Genomic DNA, 23,036 nt, shown 5'->3' on the forward strand with positions numbered 1-23,036 from the left:
AATCACCCCCCTGAAATGGCCCAGCTATTAAGCAGCTTCTCTGACATGCTGGCTGCTGGTCTGGCACAAAATGCAATGCAGATTACTTCCTCCATTAAAGCAGACCTACAGAGCCTGGGGGCCCAAATGGATACAATTGAACAGGCAGTAGATGACTCTGCAGCACGCACGAATCAGAATACCACATGCATCCAGACACTTCAAGAACAACTTGAAACTGCTCTCTCCAAGATAGATGATTTAGAGAATAGGAGCAGACGCTACAATTTTCGCATCAGAGGAGTACCCAAATCTATCAGTGACAGGCACCGTCAAATCATTTATAAAGGATATCATCCCAGATATCCAGGATCACGAATTGGATAGGGCCCACAGAGCATTGCAACCCCCCTGCCAAGATGGTCTCCCACGGGATATTGCGGTATAACCCCATTTCTACGGGGTGAAGGAGGAGATCATGAAGAAATCTCGCAATCGGGACAATCTCAACATACATGGCAATAAAATCCAAATTTTTGCGGATATATTCTCCACATCCAGAAGAGGAGATCCCTCAAACCTCTCCTTGACGTTCTCTCCCAGAAAATGATAAAGTACAGATGGGCCTTTACCTGCAGGACCGCTTGCAGTTCCAGTACAAAGAAAAATCTTACAGCTTCACAAACTTACAAAATGCTGAACGTCTACTCCTTCAACTCGGGTTCATCTTACAGGAACTACCTCCCCACCAGATGGACAACTCCTCCAAGAGGCCTCCACCGAACAGCCCCCTTACTCCGCTGTGGGTGAAACAGCAATCAAAGAGACACAGTGACTCTATCCCTCCAAGATGAGCACCTAAGCCGACTGACCCCTAGGGGTCCGATTCCAATCCTTCCGATTTACCCGGAACCCCCGATGGTGTAGTGGCTACTCCTACACCCACTTGGTCCTTTTTTGGACCTGTTGGGCTTGTCCTCCCATTCCAGCTATTCCCTTATCTCCACCTCTCCCCACCTTTTTTTTTTCATTATATCCCAAGGTCCACTAACCTCTACTACTCTCCTTTCCACGAAGGCTGCAGTTATTCATTTAAGCCATGGACTGGGACCAAAAGAACTGGTATAGTTTTCATCCCACAAATATATTTCCCCTCTCCCCCTAACCCTTATCCATTCCCTCCTTCCCTTACCTCCCAGGAAAGGGAGGGAATTACATCCTACCGCAGAGGATTATACATATTTCTCTGCACCTCATAGAACGTATGCACGCATAGATCATATTTTCCTACACACCTCAGATATTCACTTAGCATCTCAGGCCTCTATAAGTGAGGTCCCCTGGTCGGATCACTCCTTAGGCTCCCTTAAAATCACTGGTTTTATGAACCAGGCAAGTCCCTCCCAGTGGCGCCTTAATGAGACTCTCCTCACCAATCCAGTACACTGTACTATGCTTGAAAAAGAGCTACAGGAATACTTCGGCATTAACGATACCCCGGACATATCTCCAAGCTCCTTATGGGGAGCCCATAAAGCGGTCATGAGGGGTAAACTCATCCAGCTAGTATCACGCCTTAAGTGAGAAAAACAAATAGACATAATCAATCTAGAGAAAAACTTTCAGTCCATGAGTAAAACACACAAAAACAACCCCACACCCGCATCTCTAGCTCAACTTGATGCAGCTAGAATTGCCCTGAATACAGGCCTTACCTCAAGAGCTGAAAAACACCTAAGATGGGTGAGCGGCAGATTCTATCTCCATTCAGACAAATTCAGCCACCAAATTTGCAGCAAAGCTCTCACCTAAGCATAGGGTTCATGCCCTGCCCAAAACGAAATCACTATCCGGCACCCTGATCCAAAATCCCAAACAGATCCTAGAAGCATTCCACTCGTTCTATTTAAATCTATACTCAGGAACAAACCCCAGCAGTATACATACACTTAACACTTTCTTAGACAACATCCCACTCCCCAAAATCTCCGACCCACATTGCTCTATAATGGACATCTCCATTTCTGAAAAGGAAGTAAGAGAGGTCATAAAAGAGCTGAAAAGAGGCTCAGCCCCAGGCCCAGATGGCTTCTCGACACAGTATTATAAGACATTTATTGATGTCTTATCTCCTTATCTGGTCCATTTTTTTCAATTCCCTTAGCAAGGATTCACCTTTAGACTCAGCAGCTAATTTAGCATACATCTCTGTCATCCCCAAACCTGGCAAGGACCAGAGCCAAGTGAGCAACTACAGACCCATATCATTAATTAACTAAGACCTAAAAATAATGATGAAAATTTTATCCAACAGATTAGTATCCTTCATAGGGTCCTATGTACATAAAGACCAGGTTGGTTTCATCCCGGGGAGACAGGGCCCGGACCAGGGCAGTAGATATCATATCCCTTCTGAAGTCAGACTGGGATGGCAACTCACCACAAGAAGGCTTTCTCTTGTCCATTGACCTCCAAAAGGCCTTTGACACAGTCACCTGGCCTTACCTATTCGGCACTTTAGAAAGGTAGGGTTTCGGCTCAAATTTTCTCAACCTTCTTGAAGCCCTCTATTCCCTGCCCAAAGCACAGGTCAGACTCCAAGGACACCTCTCAGACCCTTTCCCCATCACCAAAGGAACTAGACAGGGTTACCCACTATCCCCCCTCCTTTTTGCCATTGCAATCGAAACTTTAGCTATTTCTATTAGAGGTCATCCAGACATCCACAGAGTCAAATGTGGACCTACAACACACAAATGCGCGCTCTTCGCAGATGATGTCCTCCTCTTCATCACCTCCCCTCTCATCTCAACCCCTAATGTCTTGCAACTCCTACACAAATTTGGACAGGTCTCTGGATTGCAAGTCAATATGTCCAAGTCTGTCGCCCTCAACGTTTCCACCACCTCGTCCCTAGTGGATAGATTACGGAACCATTTCCCCTTCTCTTGGAGTACCACCTCCATACCATACCTGGGCATCCACCTGACGACCACTATAGACCAACTGTATAAATACAACTACCCACCCATGTTCAAGAAGCTTAAGAATGATCTTGATAAATGGTCACTACACAAACTGTCCTGGCTAGCAAGGGTCAATGCCATTATAATGACCCTCCTACCAGGGTTACTATACCTCTTCCGCTCTCTTCCCATACCGGTCCCCAAACTCCATATCAATAACCTACAGTCATTGATAATCCGATTTACATGGGGCAAATCAAATCACAGAATCCCCAAAAAGACCCCCTTGAGACCCAAACGGAATGGGGGTTTAGGACTGCCCAATCTCTGGTGGTACTACCAGGCAGCACAACTGAGCCAAATCTCAGCCAGGGGCCCTAAACCTGACTGGATAGGAATGGAAAAACAAGCTATCCCTAATTTCACTATTTGTTTCCTTATATGGCGCCCGCCTAGACCTAGGCCCCAGATCCTATCCCCTACCCTATCTCACTCAATAGCATTATGCGACTCCCTACATAAATTAAACACCATAACATCTAAGTGGCAATCCTTGGCCTTCATTTTTCATAACCCCTTATTCCCTCCAGGGATGGATATCAAGGCATTTCAGTGGTGGTGTCAAGGAAGTAGTTTTAGGACTGGCGATCCTGCCAGTAACTGTCATGGTCACGCCAGGCGCATCCCTGTGCGCATGCGTGCAAGCAGATGCGCGCCAACGGTGACACACAGATGCGTTACGGCAGGTGCCCGCAGACGCGCGCACGGGCGCGCACAGTGACAGTGTTTGGCGCCCTCTGGCTTATTTAAACCTGCTGCAGTTGTATGCAAATTGCTGGATTATCAATAGTTCCCTGTGTTCCCAGTACGTGCTACCTATATCTGATTACCTGATTCCTGTTACTTCTTGGCTTGCCTGACTCACCCTGATCTCCGCTTGCATCGACCTCTGGCTTGGACTTGACTATGCTCCTGTCTGTACCCCTGTACCTTCGCTTGGCTACTGACCCTGTTCCTGATTAACCCTGTTGTGCCTCTCTCGGACTGCTCCTATGGTATATGACCCTTGGCCTGCCTTGACCTTGTTCCTGGTTTCTCCACTGGAATACTTCCATGCACGGTTGCCCAATGCACCCCAGCAACTCTCAGCTATCCAGCCATCAGCATCCGGCAATCCGTGCACCTTTGGGCATCGTATTCCCTGTCTCACTCCCAGGGTTATGCTGCACTTAGTTGCAAGGGGCGCCCTCTTAGCAATCCGGCCTCTCACCTAGAACATGACAGTATAATCCAGCCATGACTGAGGTGGTACCCTGGCACAGTCTGATCCCATATGGGGTTCCGGGGTCTCGGGGCAACTGGCAGCTAATTAAATCAGTTGTCACTGTTCCTCACGTTACTGTTACAAGTATAATTCCCTCCGCACTATCCTCCGCACACATGGCAGAACCGCCAAGATGGTGTATGTCTCTGGGAACCCTCTTTGTTAAAAACTGTTTCTCTGTATGTTATTCTATTTTTTTCGACTCCCCTGCGCGGGAGAACTTTTGTTACAATACTACTTATTATTCAATAAAAATATAAAAAAAAATAAAAAAATAAAAAATAAACCTCCCTCGGTAGAAACTTTTGAGCTTACATTGCATGAAAATGCTAGTTGCCTGGCTGTCTTTGGCGTGAGTAATTTTTATTACTTCAGGTGTGCATGCAGCAAGGGGAGCCTGAACTTCTGATCTGCTTACCTGTTCCACTTCACCAATACCTGCCTATACATGTCTCTTGCCAGATTTCCTTTAAGGCCTGGTTCACACCTATGCATTTTTTTGCAGTTTTGCAGAAAAACACTACAGTCCATATAACATGGTTTCCTATGGGTCAAGTTCACATCTATGCATTTTATGGAAAGGGCCAGGGACTTTTTTTCAAGTTTTTGGTTCTATAGACTTCAATGGATCAAAAACGTGTATTGTAAAATGCACCTGGAATATGCAAACTGCAATATGCATAGGTGTGAACCAGGTCTAACGTTCAAGGTCAGTGGTTCTCAACCTGGGGGTCGAATGACGATTTGCCAGGGGTCACCCAATCGTGGGCTGTTCCTGAAGCCTGCACCGCTCTCCCAGCCTTTTCCCAGCCACCCAGCAGGGCTGTCCCTGGAGCCTGTGGCCGCCCACTCAGCCTTGTCGCAGCCGCCCATTTAGTTCACGGCATGGCTGGGGGCAGAGACTAGAGGTCAGCTGACTGGTATGGAATATGAAGTGGGAGGGGCTGGAGGATAGAGAGAGATAAAAGAGAAAGAAAGGAAAACAAAGAGAAAGAGTGGAACATCCTAAAATGTACTATAAGGGATTTTAATATTGTATGAGTGGAAGGGACTCAGGGACCACTAAATGTCTGTGGGTTAGACCCCTTTCACACTGGGGCGGTTTGCAGGCGGTATTGCGCTAAAAATACCGCCTGCAAACCACCCCTGAACAGCCTCCGCTGTTTGTTCAGTGTGAAAGCCCGAGGGCTTTCACACTGAAGCGGTGCGCAGGCAGGGCGGTGAAAAAAGTCCTGCAAACCGCTTTTTTGGAGCGGTGAAGGAGCGGTGTATTCACCGCTCCTTCACCGCTCCTGCCCATTGAAATCAATGGGACAGCGCAGCTATACCGCGGCAATACAGCGGCTATAGCCGCGCTGTACGAGGGATTTTAACCCTTTTTCGGCCGCCAGCGGGGGTTAAAACCGCCCCGCTAGCGGCCGAATACCGCTGCAAGAACGACGGTACAGCAGCGCTAAAGATAGCGCTGTTGTACCGCCGACGCCCTCACCACCCCAGTGTGAAAGGGGCCTTAGGGGCGCAAATTACTTGTCTTGCCTTGGGTGCTGACAACCCACGCTACAAACATTTTACTGTTAGGGGTCCCCGCAGCTTGGGAAATTGTCTCAAGGGGTCACAGCACTAGAAAGGTTGAGAACCACTGTTCTAGGCAGATATAAAAACAGATAATGCATTTATGGGTTTATTAAAACATTATAAAGGGTATTTTTATATGCAACCTGTGCAAGTACCTGAATTTCAGCCTCTTGTAGAAACCTGTTGCACTCAGACTGGGGGAGAAAGTAGCAGTCCTTGAAGCCAATCAGGTGTGCTGCTGTCCAGTCCCAGGCTGGGAGCAGGGAGTTGACCACGTTATATTGCTTAACTTCTGTAGATAAAACCAGGTCATCAACTGGGCTCTGCTGTCTGGCTAGGGCTGTATACATCTCCATACCTCCCAACTTTTTGAGATGGAAATGAGGGACACCTATCAGAAAAAGTATGCAGATATAGGACACGCCTCTTACCACACCCCCTTAAAGGAGAATTGTACAAAAAAACAAGATTGGTTAAAACCAAAAGTGCTTTTTTACCACTACAATTCCTATATATTGGCTTTTGGAATTTTCAAATGCAGCAATTTAGAAATCAGATGAAAGTTTTAGTGCTGGAAAACACTTTTTGATAGATAAAAAGTGCATTTTATATATATCTATATAGATCAAACCAAAACGAGGGACAAATGAGGAGGAAAGAGGGACAGAGGGACATTGCTCCAAATCAGGGACAGTCCCTCGAAATCAGGGACAGTTGGGAGCTATGCATCTCAGGACTGGATGGATAGGAATACAAATCCTTTTGCAGATAAAACATCTCCTATATGTGTATTGCACCAATATATTTAGGTATTTGCGTACTTGCGTATTTGTGTACCTCGCATATTGAGTTCATCTTTAAGGGTTAAATAGTTTTGTGCAGCATAGCATGAGCCAAACTTTTTTTTTTTTTATTTATTCATAAACCAAGCTTTGATATCAAACTGCATTCTATCAATACTGGGAAACACAGGAAATGAAGATTTATTATTGAAAATATCCTTTTATTTTCAGTGAAAATAATCAAACCCAGTGCTTGGCCTAAGCTGAGGGAGCCTTGGAAACAAGGATAAGACATTCCCATCAAAGTGTTGCCATAACCCACACATGTCCTTGTGAGATAACAATTCTTCCTAGTGGCTGTGAACATTGTCTATCTCCCACGGGACCCCTCTGCACCTACTCGGGGCTTGTAAAAAAAAATGCAGACCAGCTTTTCCCTACAATCTTTAGCTGAGGTTAAGTGGCTTAGGCACAATTTCCACTTTCCATATTCTGATAGAATTTCTCCTGTTTAAGTAATACATGGAACTGAGATGAAATAAGCAGGATTTTTGCTCACATGATCAATGATGTTGTCTATTTAAATTACTAAAATAGTTGTCATCCATCTGCTTTGTGTTATTGCTCGAAGATGGAAAGCAGAATGCTTAAAAGGGAACCCCAGTCATAAAAACGCAGTTGTAAAGAATACTGGGAATATTAAGTGCAGAGCTAATCCATATCCTGTGTATATATTAGAAAATTGTGCAAGTATGCAAACAGTAAGTATAACACACTGACTGAGCAAAATAAAATAAAGTGCTAGGTGCAAACAAAAATAAATTAATATAAATACAATTCATGAACTGAAATCACTAAAAAGTCCATATATGTGACAACAATACATTAATATAAATACAATTCATGAACTGAAATCACTAAAAAGTCCATATATGTGACATAGCATTGTGAAAAAATAACGCATAAAGGGAAAAAAACAAAAAACAGTCCAAACAGGTGAAATTAAATCACAAGTTGAAATTGAAGATATATTCAAACTCTGAAGGATAGACCTCCATCCAGTAAGAAATCACCATAGATTGTGAATCCGCCACCGATGAAAAAGATTGGATTCTCTTTTGCCGCGTACACACGACCGTTTTTTCCGACGGAGTTCCGCTGAAACTGCCTTGCCTACACACGATCACACCAAAGTACGAACGTCTATAACGAGGTGACGTAGAACACGTACGACGGGACTAGAAAAAGGAAGTTCAATAGCCAGTAGCCAATAGCTTCCGTCTCGTACTTGCTTCAGAGCATGCGTCATTTATGGTCCGTCGGAACAGCATACAGACGAGCGGTTTTCCCGATAGGTGTTGATTCCGTCGGAAAGATTTAAAACATGTTCTATTTCTAGGTCCATCAGAATTTTCGAAAAAAAAAGTCTGATGAGGCCCACACACGATCGGAAAGATTCCGTTGGACTTTTCCTGCTGGAAGTCCGACCGCGTGTACGCGGCATTACCGGACTCAGTGGACCCAATGCCAGCGGCACGGAGAGAGTCAAACAGGCATGGAACTGGGAACGTGGTTGAACTTCCGTTCAACCTTGTCACGAACCCAATCATGGACTCCACCATTCATAAAAGAAAGAGGCCACCACATAGTGTAAAACCATCAACTATGGGTTTTATTTTAAAAGGTAGAACACTTCCATCAATGATGATATAAACAGGCAAGATAAGGTATGTGATCACAAATACATCCAAGAAGCACACTAACGTGGAGTTAGTTCAGTCTACTTGACCAGTTTCGTTCAATAGAACACCATCTGGGGCATGAGGCATTAGATATAAAGAATACTGCCTAGATATAAAAGCTTATAAAAATATGCATTTATTAACCCCTTCAGCCCCGGAAGGATTCACCCCCTTCCTGACCAGAGCACTTTTTGATACGGCACTGCGTCGCTTTAACTGACAATTGCGCGGTCGCGCGACATTGCATCCAAACAAATTGATGTCCTTTTTTTCCCCACAAATAGAGCTTTCTTTTGGTGGTATTTGATCACCTCTGCGGTTTTTATTTTTTGCGCTATAAACAAAAAAAGAGCGTCAATTTCGAAAAAAGAGCAATATTTTTTACTTTTTGCTATAATAAATATCCCCCAAAAATATATAAAAAAACACATTTCTTTCTGAGTTTAGGCCGATATGCATTCTAGGTGTAAAAATAGCAACAAGTGTATATAGATTGGTTTGCGCAAAAGTTATAATGTCTACAAAATAGGGGAAAGATTTATGGCATTTTTATTATTAATGTTTTTTTTATTAGTAATGGCGGCAATCTGCGATTTTTTTTTCCTGACTGCGACATTATGGAGGATAGATCGGACACTTTTGATACTATTTTGGGACCATTGTCATTTATACAGCGATCAGTGCTATAAAAATGCACTGTTTACTGTGTAAATGACACTGGCAGGGAAGGGGTTAAACACTAGGGGGCGATCAAGGGAGTAAGTGTGTCCTAGGGAGTGATTCTAACTGTGGGGGGATTGCCTCACTAGAACATGACAGAGATCACTGCTCCCGATGACAAGGAGCAGTAGATCTCTGTCATGTTGCTAGGCAGAACAGGGAAATGTCTTGTTTACAAAGGGATCTCCCCGTTCTGCCGCTCCGTGACACGATCGCGGGCCCCCAGGCGGACATGGAGTCCGAGTACGAGGTCCGAGTATGAGGCGGGCCCTTGCCCACAATGCTGCGATTTAAAAGGGACGTACCTGTACGCCCATTTGCTCAGCCATGCCATTGTGCCGAAGTCTATTGTTGTGCATTGGTCGACATGTGGTTAAATACATTAAATGTATTTTCTAATGGAACACCCGCACCCCTGTGTCTCATGTAAGTAGGTTGTATTAAATTAACAATTTGCAGCTGCTGTCTATTCCCTGCAAATAATGCAAAACTTTAAAAAGAAAATATTAAACATCACTTGCTATATACCTTCCATACATATCTAAATTTTCATACATGTGCTAATCAATTAAACATAGTCATAAATTAGTGAAATGGCAAAATTAAACACTATATTACCAAAAGTATTGGGACACCTGCCTTTACACGCACATTACACATTACACTTTAATGGCATCCCATCCTTAGTCCATAGGGTTCAGTATTGAGTTGGCTAACAGCTTCAACTCTTCTGGGAAGGCTGTCCACAAGGTTTAGGACTGTGTCTATGGAAATGTTTGACTATTCTTCCAGAAGCGCATTTGAGAGGTCAGATACTGATGTGGATGAGAAGGCCAAGCCCAACCCCTGAAAAACAACCCCACGCCATAATCCCCCCTGCACCAAATGATTTGGACCAGTGCACAGGGCAAGGTCCATAAAGACATTTATGAGTGAGTTTGGGGTGGAGGGACTTGACTGGCCTACACAGAGTCCTGACCTCAACCCGATAGAACACCTTTGGGATCAATTAAAGCAGAGACTATGAGCCAGGCCTTCTCGTCCAACATCAGGGCGCCCTACAGGCGCCCTTCCTAGAGGGGTGCCTGTCTGTACATGGCTGGATCTAGGGTGTGCTGGCATGGGCTGCGTCCCTCCAGATTTCATTTGTACTCCTCCAGCCCCCCCATGAACATTGTATCCACGCCCTGCTGGAAGTCCAGATCAGGAAGGAATTTTTTCCCCTGCTGGAGCAAATTGGATCATGCTTTATTGGGGTTTTTTGCTTTTCTCTGGATAAACTTTGGGTATAGGGTTGTATATACAGGATTGTATCATTTTTCCCCCCTTCCATTGGTTGAACTGGATGGACTTGTCTCTTTTTTCAACCAGACTAACAATGTAATTATGTGGAATTGGGGAAGATTCGTGCTAGGAGGGGAGAGTTACAGGAGAGAGGCAGGGTTTTTGCTGGGATGGGGTAATTTTAAGGGGGCTGTGCGAAGAGAATGGATTTGAGGGGATTTGTGCTAGGAGGGGGGATTTGGGGGGAAAGATTTGTGCTAGTAGGGGGTTTGGGGGGAGAAGATTTGTGCTGGGAGGGGGGATTTGGGGGGAAAGATTTGTACTAGTAGGGGGTTTGGGGGGAGAAGATTTGTGCTGGGAGGGGGGATTTGGGGGAGAGGATTTGTACTAGGAGGGGGGATTTGGGGGGAAAGATTTGTGCTAGTAGGGGGTTTGGGGGGAGAAGATTTGTGCTGGGAGGGGGGATTTGGGGGAGAGGATTTGTACTAGGAGGGGGGATTTGGGGGGAAAGATTTGTGCTAGTAGGGGGTTTGGGGGGAGAAGATTTGTGCTGGGAGGGGGGATTTGGGGGAGAGGATTTGTACTAAGAGGGGGGATTTGGGGGAAGAAATTACACTAAGATTGGGGATTTGGGGGGAGGATTTACACCAGGAGTGGGGATTTGGGGGGAGGGTTTAAGCTAGGAGAGGGTATTTAGGGGAGAAAATTTATGCTAGGAGGGGGGATTCGGAAGGAAGGAGGACGTGTGCTAGGAGGGGTAATTTATGGGGAATCGGAGGAATTTTGACCTGGAAGGTGGGATTGGGGGGAATGATATTTGCTGGGAGGGGAATTTGGACTGTGGGGATGGGGAATTTTTGCATTTTTGTTTGGGGAGAATTTTAACTTGCAGAAGAAATTTATGCTTTATGCCGTATACACACGACCGGACTTTTCGGCATCAAAGGTCCGACGGTCTTTCCGTGTAGACGTCGAATCGGACTTGTCTACACACGATCACAACAAAGTCCGACGGATTCGACCGTGATGAGGTACGACGGGACTAGAATAAGGAGCCCACACACGATCGAATTGTTGGGTGGATTTGTTCCGTCGGACCTTTGCTGTCAAAAAGTTCGGTCGTGTGTACACGGCATAAGGGTGTATGTGTTGATTAGTGCTATTTTTTTTTGGGGGGGGGGGGGGCTTCAGAATTCTCTGCCTATAGGTTCCTGGGATGTAAATCCGGGCCTGAATATGTGCTGTACATTTTATATCCCATACTGACCCATTCTGTATGATGTGTTGCACATTTTTTATCCGTCATCCCATTCTGTAATCTGCACTGTGCATTTTATATACCACACCATCCCATTCTGCATACTGTGCTGTACATGACTAGGGTATTAACCCTTTCATGACTAAGCCTATTTTTGAAATTTGGTGTTTACAAGTTAAAATCCGTATTTTTTGCTAGAAAATTACTTAGAACCCCCAAACATTATATATATTTTTTTAGAAGAGAATCTAGAGAATAAAATGGCGATTGTTGCAATATTTTTTATCACACGGTATTTGTGCAGCGGTGTTTTAAACGCAAATTTTTGGAAAAGTGACACTTTCATGAATTTTAAAAAATCCAAACAGTAAAGTTACCCCAATTTTTTTGTATAATGTGAAAGATGATGTTACGCCGAGTAAATAGATACCAAACATGTCACCCTTTATAATTGCACGCACTCGTGGAATGGCGACGAACTACGGTACCTATGAATTTCCATAGGTGACGCTTTTTTTTTTTACGGTTACCAGGTTTGAGCTACAGAGGAGGTCTAGGGCTAGAGTTATTGCTCTCGCTCTGACAATCGTGGCGATACCTCACATGTGTGGTTTGAACACCGTTTACATGTGCAGGCGCGACTTCCGTATGCGTTTTCTTCGCTGCGCGAGCTCGCGCGGACAGGGGCACTTTAAAAAAAATTTTTATTTATTTATTTATTTTATTTATTTTTGTACTTTTATAAATTGTGTTTAAAAATTTTTTTTTTTTTTTTTTACTTTTATTGCTGTCACAAGCAATGTAAACATCCCTTATGACAGTAATAGGTGGTGACAGGTACTCTTTATGGAGGGATGGGGGGTCTAAAAGACCCCCCATCCCTCCTTTACACTTCAAAGTATTCAGATCGCCGAAAACGGCGATTCTGAATACTGTGTACTTTTTTAAATTCGGCGCCATTGGCAGCCGAGTAAACGGGAAGTGACGTCATAACGTCGCTTCTGCGTTTACAATTAGAAGGCTGGAACGAAGCCGCTCACAGCTTCATTCCAGCCCGCCCCCAGCCGCCGAAGATTCCCGATTGGTCACCGGGCCTCCCGATCGCACGGGAGGCCCGGTAACAGCGGCGGGAGGCGGCGGGGGGGGATGTCCCCTCCCGCTCCTCCGGTATAACAGCCGAGCGGCTTTTAGCCGCATCGGTTGTTATACTCGGGTAGCCGATCGCCCGCTGAAAACAACGGTACCGGGATGATGCCTGCAGCTGCGGGCATCATCCCGGTATAACCCCGGAAAGCCGAGTACGCATATGTGCGTACGGTCGGCGGGAAGGGGTTTTTAAAGATGAATTTTGGCACTCATGCTGCCTGGCCACCCCTCCACCCTAACTAAATAAACCACACCAATTGGAGTTTTAATGGCCACAGCAGCCACTTTATTAACAATGATATACTGTATATAACCAATATAACGAACAAATATAAATAACAGATAATGAAAAACAGAATGACCTTCAATGATTAATGTATACTGAGGCCTCATGGTCCATGTAGGCAATTAACTTGCGCTAACACATGAAGTAGACCTCCAGCCACACCACACCAACTCGGAGAGAGTTGCCAGTAACCTTGGGTACTACCATAAATGTACAAAACTGAGGGGAGCTGTACCCAAGACGGGACCCTATCAATTCATCTTTAACCTGCTGCCCACCTTCTAGGACCTTGAACCCCACCAGCTGCCATGACTTACACCTTAATTGACAAAACTGCACAACCAACAATAAGAGTAAAAAAGAAAAGTCAGTGAATAAAGGGGGGGGGGGTGTTAAGATTCCACAATGTCTGCTGTCCTCCTGTCCTCCAGCTAAAACGTTCCTGAGACCCTCCTGCTTACATCCCCTGAAGCCCCCACCTGTTCCTGTCCGGCCTCACCAAACAGGTTAGTACACCCACCTCTTTGCATCCTTTAAAATTACTAAAACTTCTCACATGCCTATACTCCCCTTTTTACCAAGTCATGCCATGCTTCTGCATACCTTCCAACATTTTGAGATGGGAATGAGGGACACCTACCAGCCAAGGTATGTAGGTATGGGACACGCCCCCTGCCACACCCTCTTAAAGGAGAATTAACCCAAAAAAAGGTTAATAAAATCCACAAGGGCTTTATTTTTACCACTACTATTCCTTTATATTGGCTTTTAAAATGTATAAATGCAGCAATTTAGAATTTGGAAGAAAGGTTTAGCACTGGGAAACACTTTTTGAAAGATAAAAAGTGCATTTTATATACAGCTATATGGATCAGACCAAAATGAGAGACAAATGAGGGGGGAAGAGGGACAGAGGGACATTGCTCCAAATCAGGGACAGTCCCTCGAAATCAGGGACAGTTGGCTTTTCCTCTGGTCCTGACTTTCCCTATATTACAATAACTCATTCTGTATGCTGTGTATTTTATATTCTACAGCACTCTATTCTATTACCACCCTCCACAGCACCCTCTACTGTCCTTTATAACCTGCCTGGGTAATTAGAATGTTGTACAATGGTGTTTGTTTTTTTTCTGGGGTGAGGGGGCTAAACTTGAACTATGGGGTCTGGAGATTTCTAGTTACTTTCCTGTTCATCAGGCTCCTAGTCCAGGCTATTTAGAATATGGGGATACCTTTAATTATAGGGGCCTAGCTAACAATGAGCACAATCAGAATTCCAGAATACCAATAAAAATCCACATCACTGGAGGACTGTATTCTCTAGTCAGTGTAATTGCAAAAATGTTCACATTCGCTTGACTACACCATAAATAAAAACCATTTGGAGAAAAATCATCTTTTTCCTGTTTAGAGTCTGTGACTTCAGAAATGAAAGAAATAATTATATTGCAGCTTTCCTTTGCTATTTAAAACTGGTCCCCATACCCGAGTTGAACTGGCATGCCAGCAGGCCTGGCATTGCGCACATATTGTAGAACGTAATAACCAACGCATTCAGCAGAAGTGTCTCTTGTAATCACATGAATCCTTTGGATTGGTTTCTGGCTTCATTCATGCACAATTTGCAGAGCTGTTAATATTCATAAAGCAAAGTCGGACTCTACCGATACCCAAAGGCATTGTCACTGCAAATGCCACAATGTTACTGTGCAGAATGGTGAAAAGACGTCAGTAAATGTGCCTGCTCTTAAGGAAAGGAAATGTTCATTATATGTCTCTTACTGATCATCTCTTTACTGCAAGATTTGCAGAAATACTAGCCAGCTGACCCATTCCCGGGCAGTAAGTCTATCCTCTGCATACGCCGCCAGCATGATGCTGAGTTGTACAATAAAGTGTCTCCCAGCAGCAGCCAGTTGGATTTGAGTTGCCTAGTACAGCCAATCAGATTTCAATTGTCTTATATGGCCAATTGGATTTCACTTGTCTATTATGATTAATCAGATTTTAATTGTCTTGTACAGCCAATCAGATTTTAGTTGTCTAATATGGCCAGTCGAATTTCAGTTGTTTAGTATGGCCAATCACTTTTCAGTTGTTAAGTACGGCCAATCAGTTTTCAGTTGTTGTTAAGTATGGCCATTCAGATTTCAGTTGTCTTTTATGGCCAATCAGATTTCAGTTGTCTAGTACAACCAATCAGATTTTAGTTGTCTTGTTCAGCCAATCAGATTTGAGTTGTCTATTATGGCCAGTTTAATTTCACTTGTTTAGTATGCCCAATCAGATTTCAGCTCTTTAGTATGGCCAATCAGGTTTCAGTTGTCTCATGTGGCCAGTCGGATTAAAGTTGTCCAGTATGACCAATCAGATTTTAGTTGTCTTGTACAGCCAATCAGATTTCAGTTGTCTATTATGGCAAATCAAATTTCAGTTGTCTAGTACACCCAATCAGATTTCCATTGTCTAGTATGGCCAATCAGATTTCCGTTGTCTAGTATGGCCAGTCGGATCTCAGCTGTCTAGTACGACTAATCGGATTTTAGTTGTCTTGTACAGCCAATTTGATTTTAGGTGCCTAGTACGGCCAGTCGAATTTCATATGTCTAGTACAGCCAATCAGATTTAAGTCGTCTAGTACTGTCAAATTTGGGTTGTCTAGTACGGCCAATCAGATTTGAGTTGTCTAGTACTGTCAGATTTGAGTGGTCTAGTACGGCCAATCAGATTTCAGTTGTCTAGTATGACCAGTCAGATTTTAGTTGTCTTGTACAGCCAATCAGATTTCAGTTGTCTATTATGGCCAGTTGAATTTCAGTTGTCTAGTACGGCCAGTCATATTTCAGTTATCTAGTAAAGCCAATCAGATTTCAGGTGTCTTATATGGCCAATCGGATCTCAGCTGTCTAGTACGACAAATCGGATTTTAGTTGTCTTGTAAAGCCAATCAGATTTCAGTTTTCTATAATGGCCAGTTGAATTTCAGCTGTCTAGTACAGTCAATCAGACTTCAGTTGTCTTATATGGCCAGTCAGATTTCAGTTGTCTAGTACAGCCAATGATTTCAGTTGTCTTATATGGCCAATGAGAATTCAATTGTCTAGTACGGCCAATGAGATTTTAGTTGTCTAGTGTTGTCAGTCAAATTTCAGATGTCTAATACGGTTAATAAGATTTCAGTTGTTTAGAAAGACCAATCAGATTTCAGTTGTCTAATAATGAATAGGATATTGATGCTGCACCTTGTTACCTTGGTGTGATAGCTTTGAAGTAATACAGAATTGTTATGCTTTACCGCTCTTTCTGATAATGCATGCCTAAGGGGTTGATTTACTAAAGGAATAGAGACTGTTCACTGTAAAATGTGAATATTCACTAAGCTTAGTAAATAAGGTAAAGTTCTGCTTCCTTCAGTTGTCCAATCATATGCAAAGATTTTTTCCCCCTTTCATATGAATGCGTATTCAGATTAATTTAGGCTTTACTTTATTTATTAAGCTCATCGAACATTCACCTTACTATGTTAAAAGGCTCTATTTTTAAAAGGTAAGCTCAGATAATGCTCACAATGGCAAGCAGTCATCGGTCAGTGTGACCACCTAACCGTACTGACCAATAAGAAGTGCTTCTGGGACAGCTTACTGGAAAAATACGTTTTCGATGTACTTCTCAGTAGTCAGCACGATCACATGACTGCAATGACCAACGAGAGCTTGCCATTACGAGCATTATGATGACTACTCACTCTGGGGCTGTGTATTATGGTGTACGGTGTGTTACACCAGCAACACTACTATGTGCAGTGAGGTCCGGAGGGGTACCCAGGATATTTGAAGTTAGCTCACCTTTTCATTTTTCATGAAAATTTCAACTTTGCTCTTCTATAAAGCTGCTATCTTATTTCAACTGTTGTTACGAGAGTAATTGCACAGAGACACTGGGACCTCCCTCTAGGGGCTAATAAATATATTACAAAAAAATGGATGAGCAAACATTTTGATGTGAAAGTAAATATTGCAATTTTCACTTCCAGTTTGTATTTGCTGAAAATATGTTCCTTTTAAATGTTCTGCCTATTGTTCTTGCAATAGGAGAATTTGAAGCTAAATAGCTGACTTTATTGAAACTTACCAGCATTATTAAAAACAAAAAATGATAAAAGGTTTAAGGGTTTTCATTAAACCTGTAAAAGTTAGTAATCATCACTGTCCAGGGCCAGGCACACAGTGGGTTTGTTCTCTTTCCCTCGTTATAATGCTACAGCAGTTAGCACTTAGCAAGTATGCTTACTAACACTTGGCGTGTTTGTTTGTATGGGATTCAGTAATGACTTGCAAAGTAATTGCTAAAACCTTACACCTACAAATATAGTCTTCAGGTTTTTATTAAATTTTGTAGGCTTAATAATTATAGTTGCTCCGAATCAGCAAAATATATACAAATATATTTAAAGTATCCCTATGAGTATTCGGGGAGTTGCACTGTCACTGGCAATGTGAAATAAAAGTAAAGAGATCCTATTTTAAAGAATTTGACTTTTATGCTTAAAAGAGAAGTATGAGAATCATATTTTTTTTTTTTCAAAATCATACTTACCTAGGTAGATTTAGCATTGGTCCAATTCTGCATCCGTCCCCCGCCGGCTCTACGACTGAGAACCGAGCAATCAAACACCACTGATCGCTCAGTTCTCACGGCTTCCTGAGCAGTGTCTGTGAGTCACTGGCCCTCTGCTTGCCCCCCTCCCCCCGCCGCGCTGCGCCGCACTCAGCTGTGGAGGGGGTGGGAGCGGCTGGCTCAGCCTCTCACTCACTGAGAGGCTGAGCCGGGTGTTGGTCCAGGCATGTGGGCGGATCCCAACCATATGGTGGCAATCTTACCTGAGCCTGGACCGGCTCTGTGCTGTCACTTATCAGCTGAAAATGGGTCACAGGAGTGCGGAACAAACTGCACTCCTGTGATCCACAGGAGAAGTACAGCTAAATGTGCTTTGGCTTTACTTCTCCTTTAATGTCTGTTCATGGACCCAATCACCAGCCTCTTTTCTATAGCAGATTAGCATTGCACAGTACTGACAGATTAAAGATCGCAATACTAGACATAATTATAAGTGTGGTTTAAAAGTAAAACTCCATGGAGAAAGGTTTTTGAGAAAAACTTGTCCCTCATCCAGATCGCTGCTTTGTTGTGATAAAATCAAACTTTCTTTTTAATCTCTTTTTATTAATTTTCAATAAGAAAACAAAAAGTACAACAGTGGCATGCAGAGCACAACATACAAAATCGATATAACATAGTAATAAATGACATACCTGCATGTCTCTCTATCAGTTGGAGGGACCACGCATCCTATTTCACAATGTGGATGCCACGGTCCCCTGAAGAAGTTAAGTACAGGTGGGTTATATATTTTATCAGGAAGAAACAAAAATATATATATTGCTTGTCTCTTGTAGGCAAGCCACTATATTGTAAACAATAAAAACAAACATATAAAGTATAAGGAAACGAAAAACAAAAACAAATATAACTGTACCAGAGTTGGAGAAAATCTCATATCTGAATTGGTTGAAAGAAATCCATTGATAAGGTTAAGCGTCATCTGGGAATCTAGAGGTCCATGGTGACCACTGTTCATTAAAGACCCGTACCGTGTGAGACTGAATAGCAAAATGTCTTTCGTAGGAATGTTGTGTTTTAACCCTTTGAATAACTTAATCGGTGTTAGGAGCTGAGGTAGTTTTCCATTTAGCCATGATTGTCAGCCGGGCCGCAATAAGTATATGCAATAAGTATAGGTATAGTCCTGGACTCTGAACTTTCCTTCAAGCACCACGTCCAATCACTGTCCAAATCCTGCCGCCTAAACCACCGCAACATCTCCAAAATACGCCCCTTTCTAATCAATGACACAACAAAGCTCTTAATTCGCTCACTGGTCATCTCTTGCCTCGACTACTGCAACTCCCTTCTCATTGGCTTAACTCTACATAGTCTATCACCTCTTCAATCCATCATGAATGCTGCTGCCAGACTCATCCACCTTACCAATCGCTCTGTCTCTGCTACCCTTCCCTGTCAATCCCTCCACTGGCTTCCGGTCAGCCAAAGAATTAAATTCAAAATTAAACTCAAAATACTAACAACTACGTACAAAGCCATCAACAATTTAGCCCCCAGCTACATCGCTAGCCTAGTCTCGTTCTCTTCGTTCCTCTCAAGACTCAAGATCTTCTGCTCTCTAGCTCCCTCGTCACCTCCTCCCATGCTCGCCTCCAGGACTTTTCCAAAGCCTCTCCAATCCTATGGAATGCCTTACCCCAATCTGTCCACTTATCTCCTACTCTATTAGCTTTTAGACGATTCCCTGAAAACCCTTCTCTTCAGAGAAGCCTACCCTACCCACACTTAACAACTGTTTTTTAATTTTCTCCATCAGCTCACCCCCCACAGTTATTACCTTTTGTTGCCACTTGACCCTCTCATGTTGTAAAGTACTGCACAAACTGTTGGCGCTATATAAATCCTGTTTATTAATAATAATAATAATAATAATAATATATGGGTTACTATACTCCTAAGTTGGGTTGGTGATAAAATCAAACTTTCATTCTACTGGAGAGTGGAGCTACTGCTGTACTTCTGGCCACTGTGGCCATGATACAAGGAAGTGATAGTGTCCTTTATCCACCCCTTCCCTCCCCTTGTCCATTCATTGGTAATTTTTCATTATGTGTACAATTCAAATGTGCTGCTGCAAAAATTGGGCGTGGCTAAAAAGTGCTGCATACTGTATATGGCTTCTCATTAAATGGAATGTGAGCCTACTCACAGTACATATTTAAAACCGTATGATATCATCAGCCTTGTACCCACAAAATACTCCACAAGACATAGTTTTACAGAAACCTTACATCAGGGGGTCATCAAGCGTCAAGTGTCAACACTGAACAACCAGTGTGTCAATGAACCACAGCAAGCTATAGTCTTTGCTAGTTTTGAATTTTTGCACTCATAGTTGTACTGGTAATGTCAAATTAAAGGCATGTATTATTATATAATAACTGAGGTTAACTTGCTATCAGCAGCACAATGATGAGTGCAAAATATGCTTAAATGGGGCCCATAAAAAAACACATTCATATTTACATGTACTGAAGAATAAAGGTGACTTGGAGTTTCAGTGTGATCTCTGTGCTTCATGGCTTGCTGATGTCTCTGGTATGTCTGGGCTGTAGTGTAGTATGTTGATTTCAGCTGCATTCAGCTTTTGAACTATCTGTTGTAAATTGGCCCTGAAGCATTAGACCCCTTTTACACAGACGCCTCCATGAAGTAGAATCCACTTGTTCAGCAGGGGATCTCTGCGCTGATCCCCGCTGAGCAGGCAGATGAGAGGTCCGTGTCCGCTCTGCATAGCCACAGACACAGTCCCGCTCTCCTCTATGGGGAATGGATCTGATGGATGGGATCCAATCTGGGGGGAAGAGGACCACCATCTGTCTGTTTTTGGTGGACAGGATTGGATGAAATGGCGATGGGACATGTGTCCGCTGACATCTGCTGATCCATAGAAAAGACTGGAGGGTCCGATCAGGTCAGTTTTTCAGGTGGACCTGATCGGATCACCTGTGTGAAAGGGGACTTACATAAAAATATCAAATTAGCCACAATTCCTGCACCTTCAGGCCATGGATAAGCCTCAGTGCATGAATTAACTTCAAAACCTCAGATCAGCCCCAATTGCTGAAGCTTCAGACCTCAGATCAACCCAAACCCATATCTCAGATCAGGCCCAAACCAAACATTTCGGATCTCAAATTATCCCACATGCACTTCAGTCCTCAGATCAACTGCTGCACCGCATACTAGCACATTGTAGGTGGGGTGCAGCATGAAGCCGTGGCAATAATTCACACAGTTAGGTGCAATATAAAATTTGTATTGAAGAAATGCAGTAACAGTTCACAATAGACTAGGTGGGATGGCTACCCAGCAGGGCACACTCACGGTTTTCAATAACATGAAGAAGCAGCTTCCAGCCGAACCGACAGCATCTGTTGAGAGGGGACGGAATGCGGTCGTCTCGTGCCCAATCAGGAAGGCATCCAGAGAGATGCCCTACACATTTCCTCCTTGTCAGGAACCGTTCCCTATTGCTACTTTTCCCTACAGTGCCCACTCGCATAAAACGCGCCAAACCCAAGTGCCAGGGCCTTTAAAAGACTCTGTCACACCTAAGATGGCCACCAGAACCACATGGGTGGCCAGCATCTGATCGGATTGCTGCCCCAGTGACTCTTGGAAACCATAGAGGAACCCTGTTCCGCACGACTTCCTCTCCTTCTGCATTACCACAGCGGTTTAGCACCACCTGCAGTGGAGGCAGCAGATTGTACCTGCCTACAATATTATGACATACTTCACTTAAAACTAAGCCCTCCAGCAGGGCACTGTCACCGCTGTTTGGGCTTCCATTTTTGCCTGGTCTTCCTTCTGGGTTCGCAGGCTTCAGCCATTTGAATGGCTGAGCCTCGGTGACGTCACTGCGACGCATGATGTGGTATAGAGCTCTGAATGCTACTACGGTAAAGATCTTATAACTGGTGCATGTTTAGGAGATATTTACTGTACCTACAGGTAAGCCTTATTATAGGGTTACCTGTAGGTATAAATCAAAAAGCCGTCTTTACTACCACTTGAAATGGCTTGTCTTACCCTCTAACTGCCATTTGTGCTGGACAACTTGGTCTGGTAAAGGCAATTAAAAAATAATAGACTTACTGGCAAGATCACCAGGTGAAAATAAAAGTGAAAAAAAGGCTAGAAAAGGGAAACAAATGTAGCCACTACATTTAAGCATTGGTAAGCTGCATTATAAAATGCTTGCTTTTGGGTTTAAGGCCCTGTTCACACCGGTACGTCTTTAAAATCAAGCTACTTCAGTCGCAATAAAATCAGTAAAATACAGTGCAGGAACTATTTTCATAATCACTGCGACATGAGTTGTGGCGATATAAATGATTCTATTGCCGGAAATGGGGTGCAACTTGTAATGCGATTTGGAACTCATGTCACATGACAAGTCGCACGGGTGTGAACAGGGGCTAATACTGCTTTAAGCCCATTCAAATGTATTTATACTTAATAAAAAACTTTCTTACATTAAAAGTGTAAGTATGTTATTTTTTACAGATAAATATGGATCTATAGATCTTTAGATGCTTTTACAGATCACAGTAAAGAACACAGTGTAGAGTACAAATAATCTCTACATGCAATCTCTTCCCTGAAAATGGTGAGTGCTTTGATTCCATGCCGCGACTTCTGGTCTCATTGTATCACATAATGGTGTGTAACCTTATGAGACTCATTGATTTTAATAAAAAAAACACAGACCCAAAAAGCGAGCAGCTAATTGTTGGTGGTGGGCAGGCTGCCAGTTCCTGCAGGTGTAAGATGACTGGCATTTCTGTGTCTCTGGTATTTCTGGCTGCGGAGCGGTTAAACCTTTTATGCTGCTTAACCCATCACAAATTCCGAGTTAAAACCCTCTTGAATATCTCCGGTATTCTCTAATTATTTATTCATGCACAGACAGATAATGCGAGGGTTCCCCATAATCCTCACTTGGGGATCAGAAAGGAAATTTTGACTCTCGTTTTCCATTGTCTGCTACTGGATGTTTAGGAGTTTTGGGCTTTTGAACAAAATAATGAAATGCAAGTGCTATACAAACATTTGAAGAGGGTAATGCGTGTGTGTATATATGTGTGTATATATATATATATATATATATATATATATATATATATATATATATATATATATATACACAGTATATTCTCTTGATTTTATATTTACAATAACCCTCATTGATTCAATTTGCTTTTTCATTATTGATATATATAATGCAGACCACTGCTTTAAGCTATGTTTGTGGAAATAAAGCTTAGGTTGTATTCTTGTTA

General features: G+C 43.2%; 1 protein-coding gene across 1 annotated transcript in view; it reads left to right on the forward strand.

Moving 5' to 3' along the window:
• The first annotated feature begins 599 nt into the window (after nucleotides 1-599).
• Nucleotides 600-23,036, forward strand: part of LOC141111750 (uncharacterized) — an 82,046-nt gene continuing 59,609 nt past the window's right edge. Inside the window, exon 1 of the mRNA XM_073603887.1 lies at nucleotides 600-785. Coding sequence (XP_073459988.1) covers nucleotides 600-785 — 186 coding nt within the window. The remainder of the gene's footprint in view (nucleotides 786-23,036) is intronic.

The sequence above is a fragment of the Aquarana catesbeiana genome, linkage group LG11 (genome assembly GCF_042186555.1).
Source record: "Aquarana catesbeiana isolate 2022-GZ linkage group LG11, ASM4218655v1, whole genome shotgun sequence".
Taxonomy (NCBI): domain Eukaryota; kingdom Metazoa; phylum Chordata; class Amphibia; order Anura; family Ranidae; genus Aquarana; species Aquarana catesbeiana.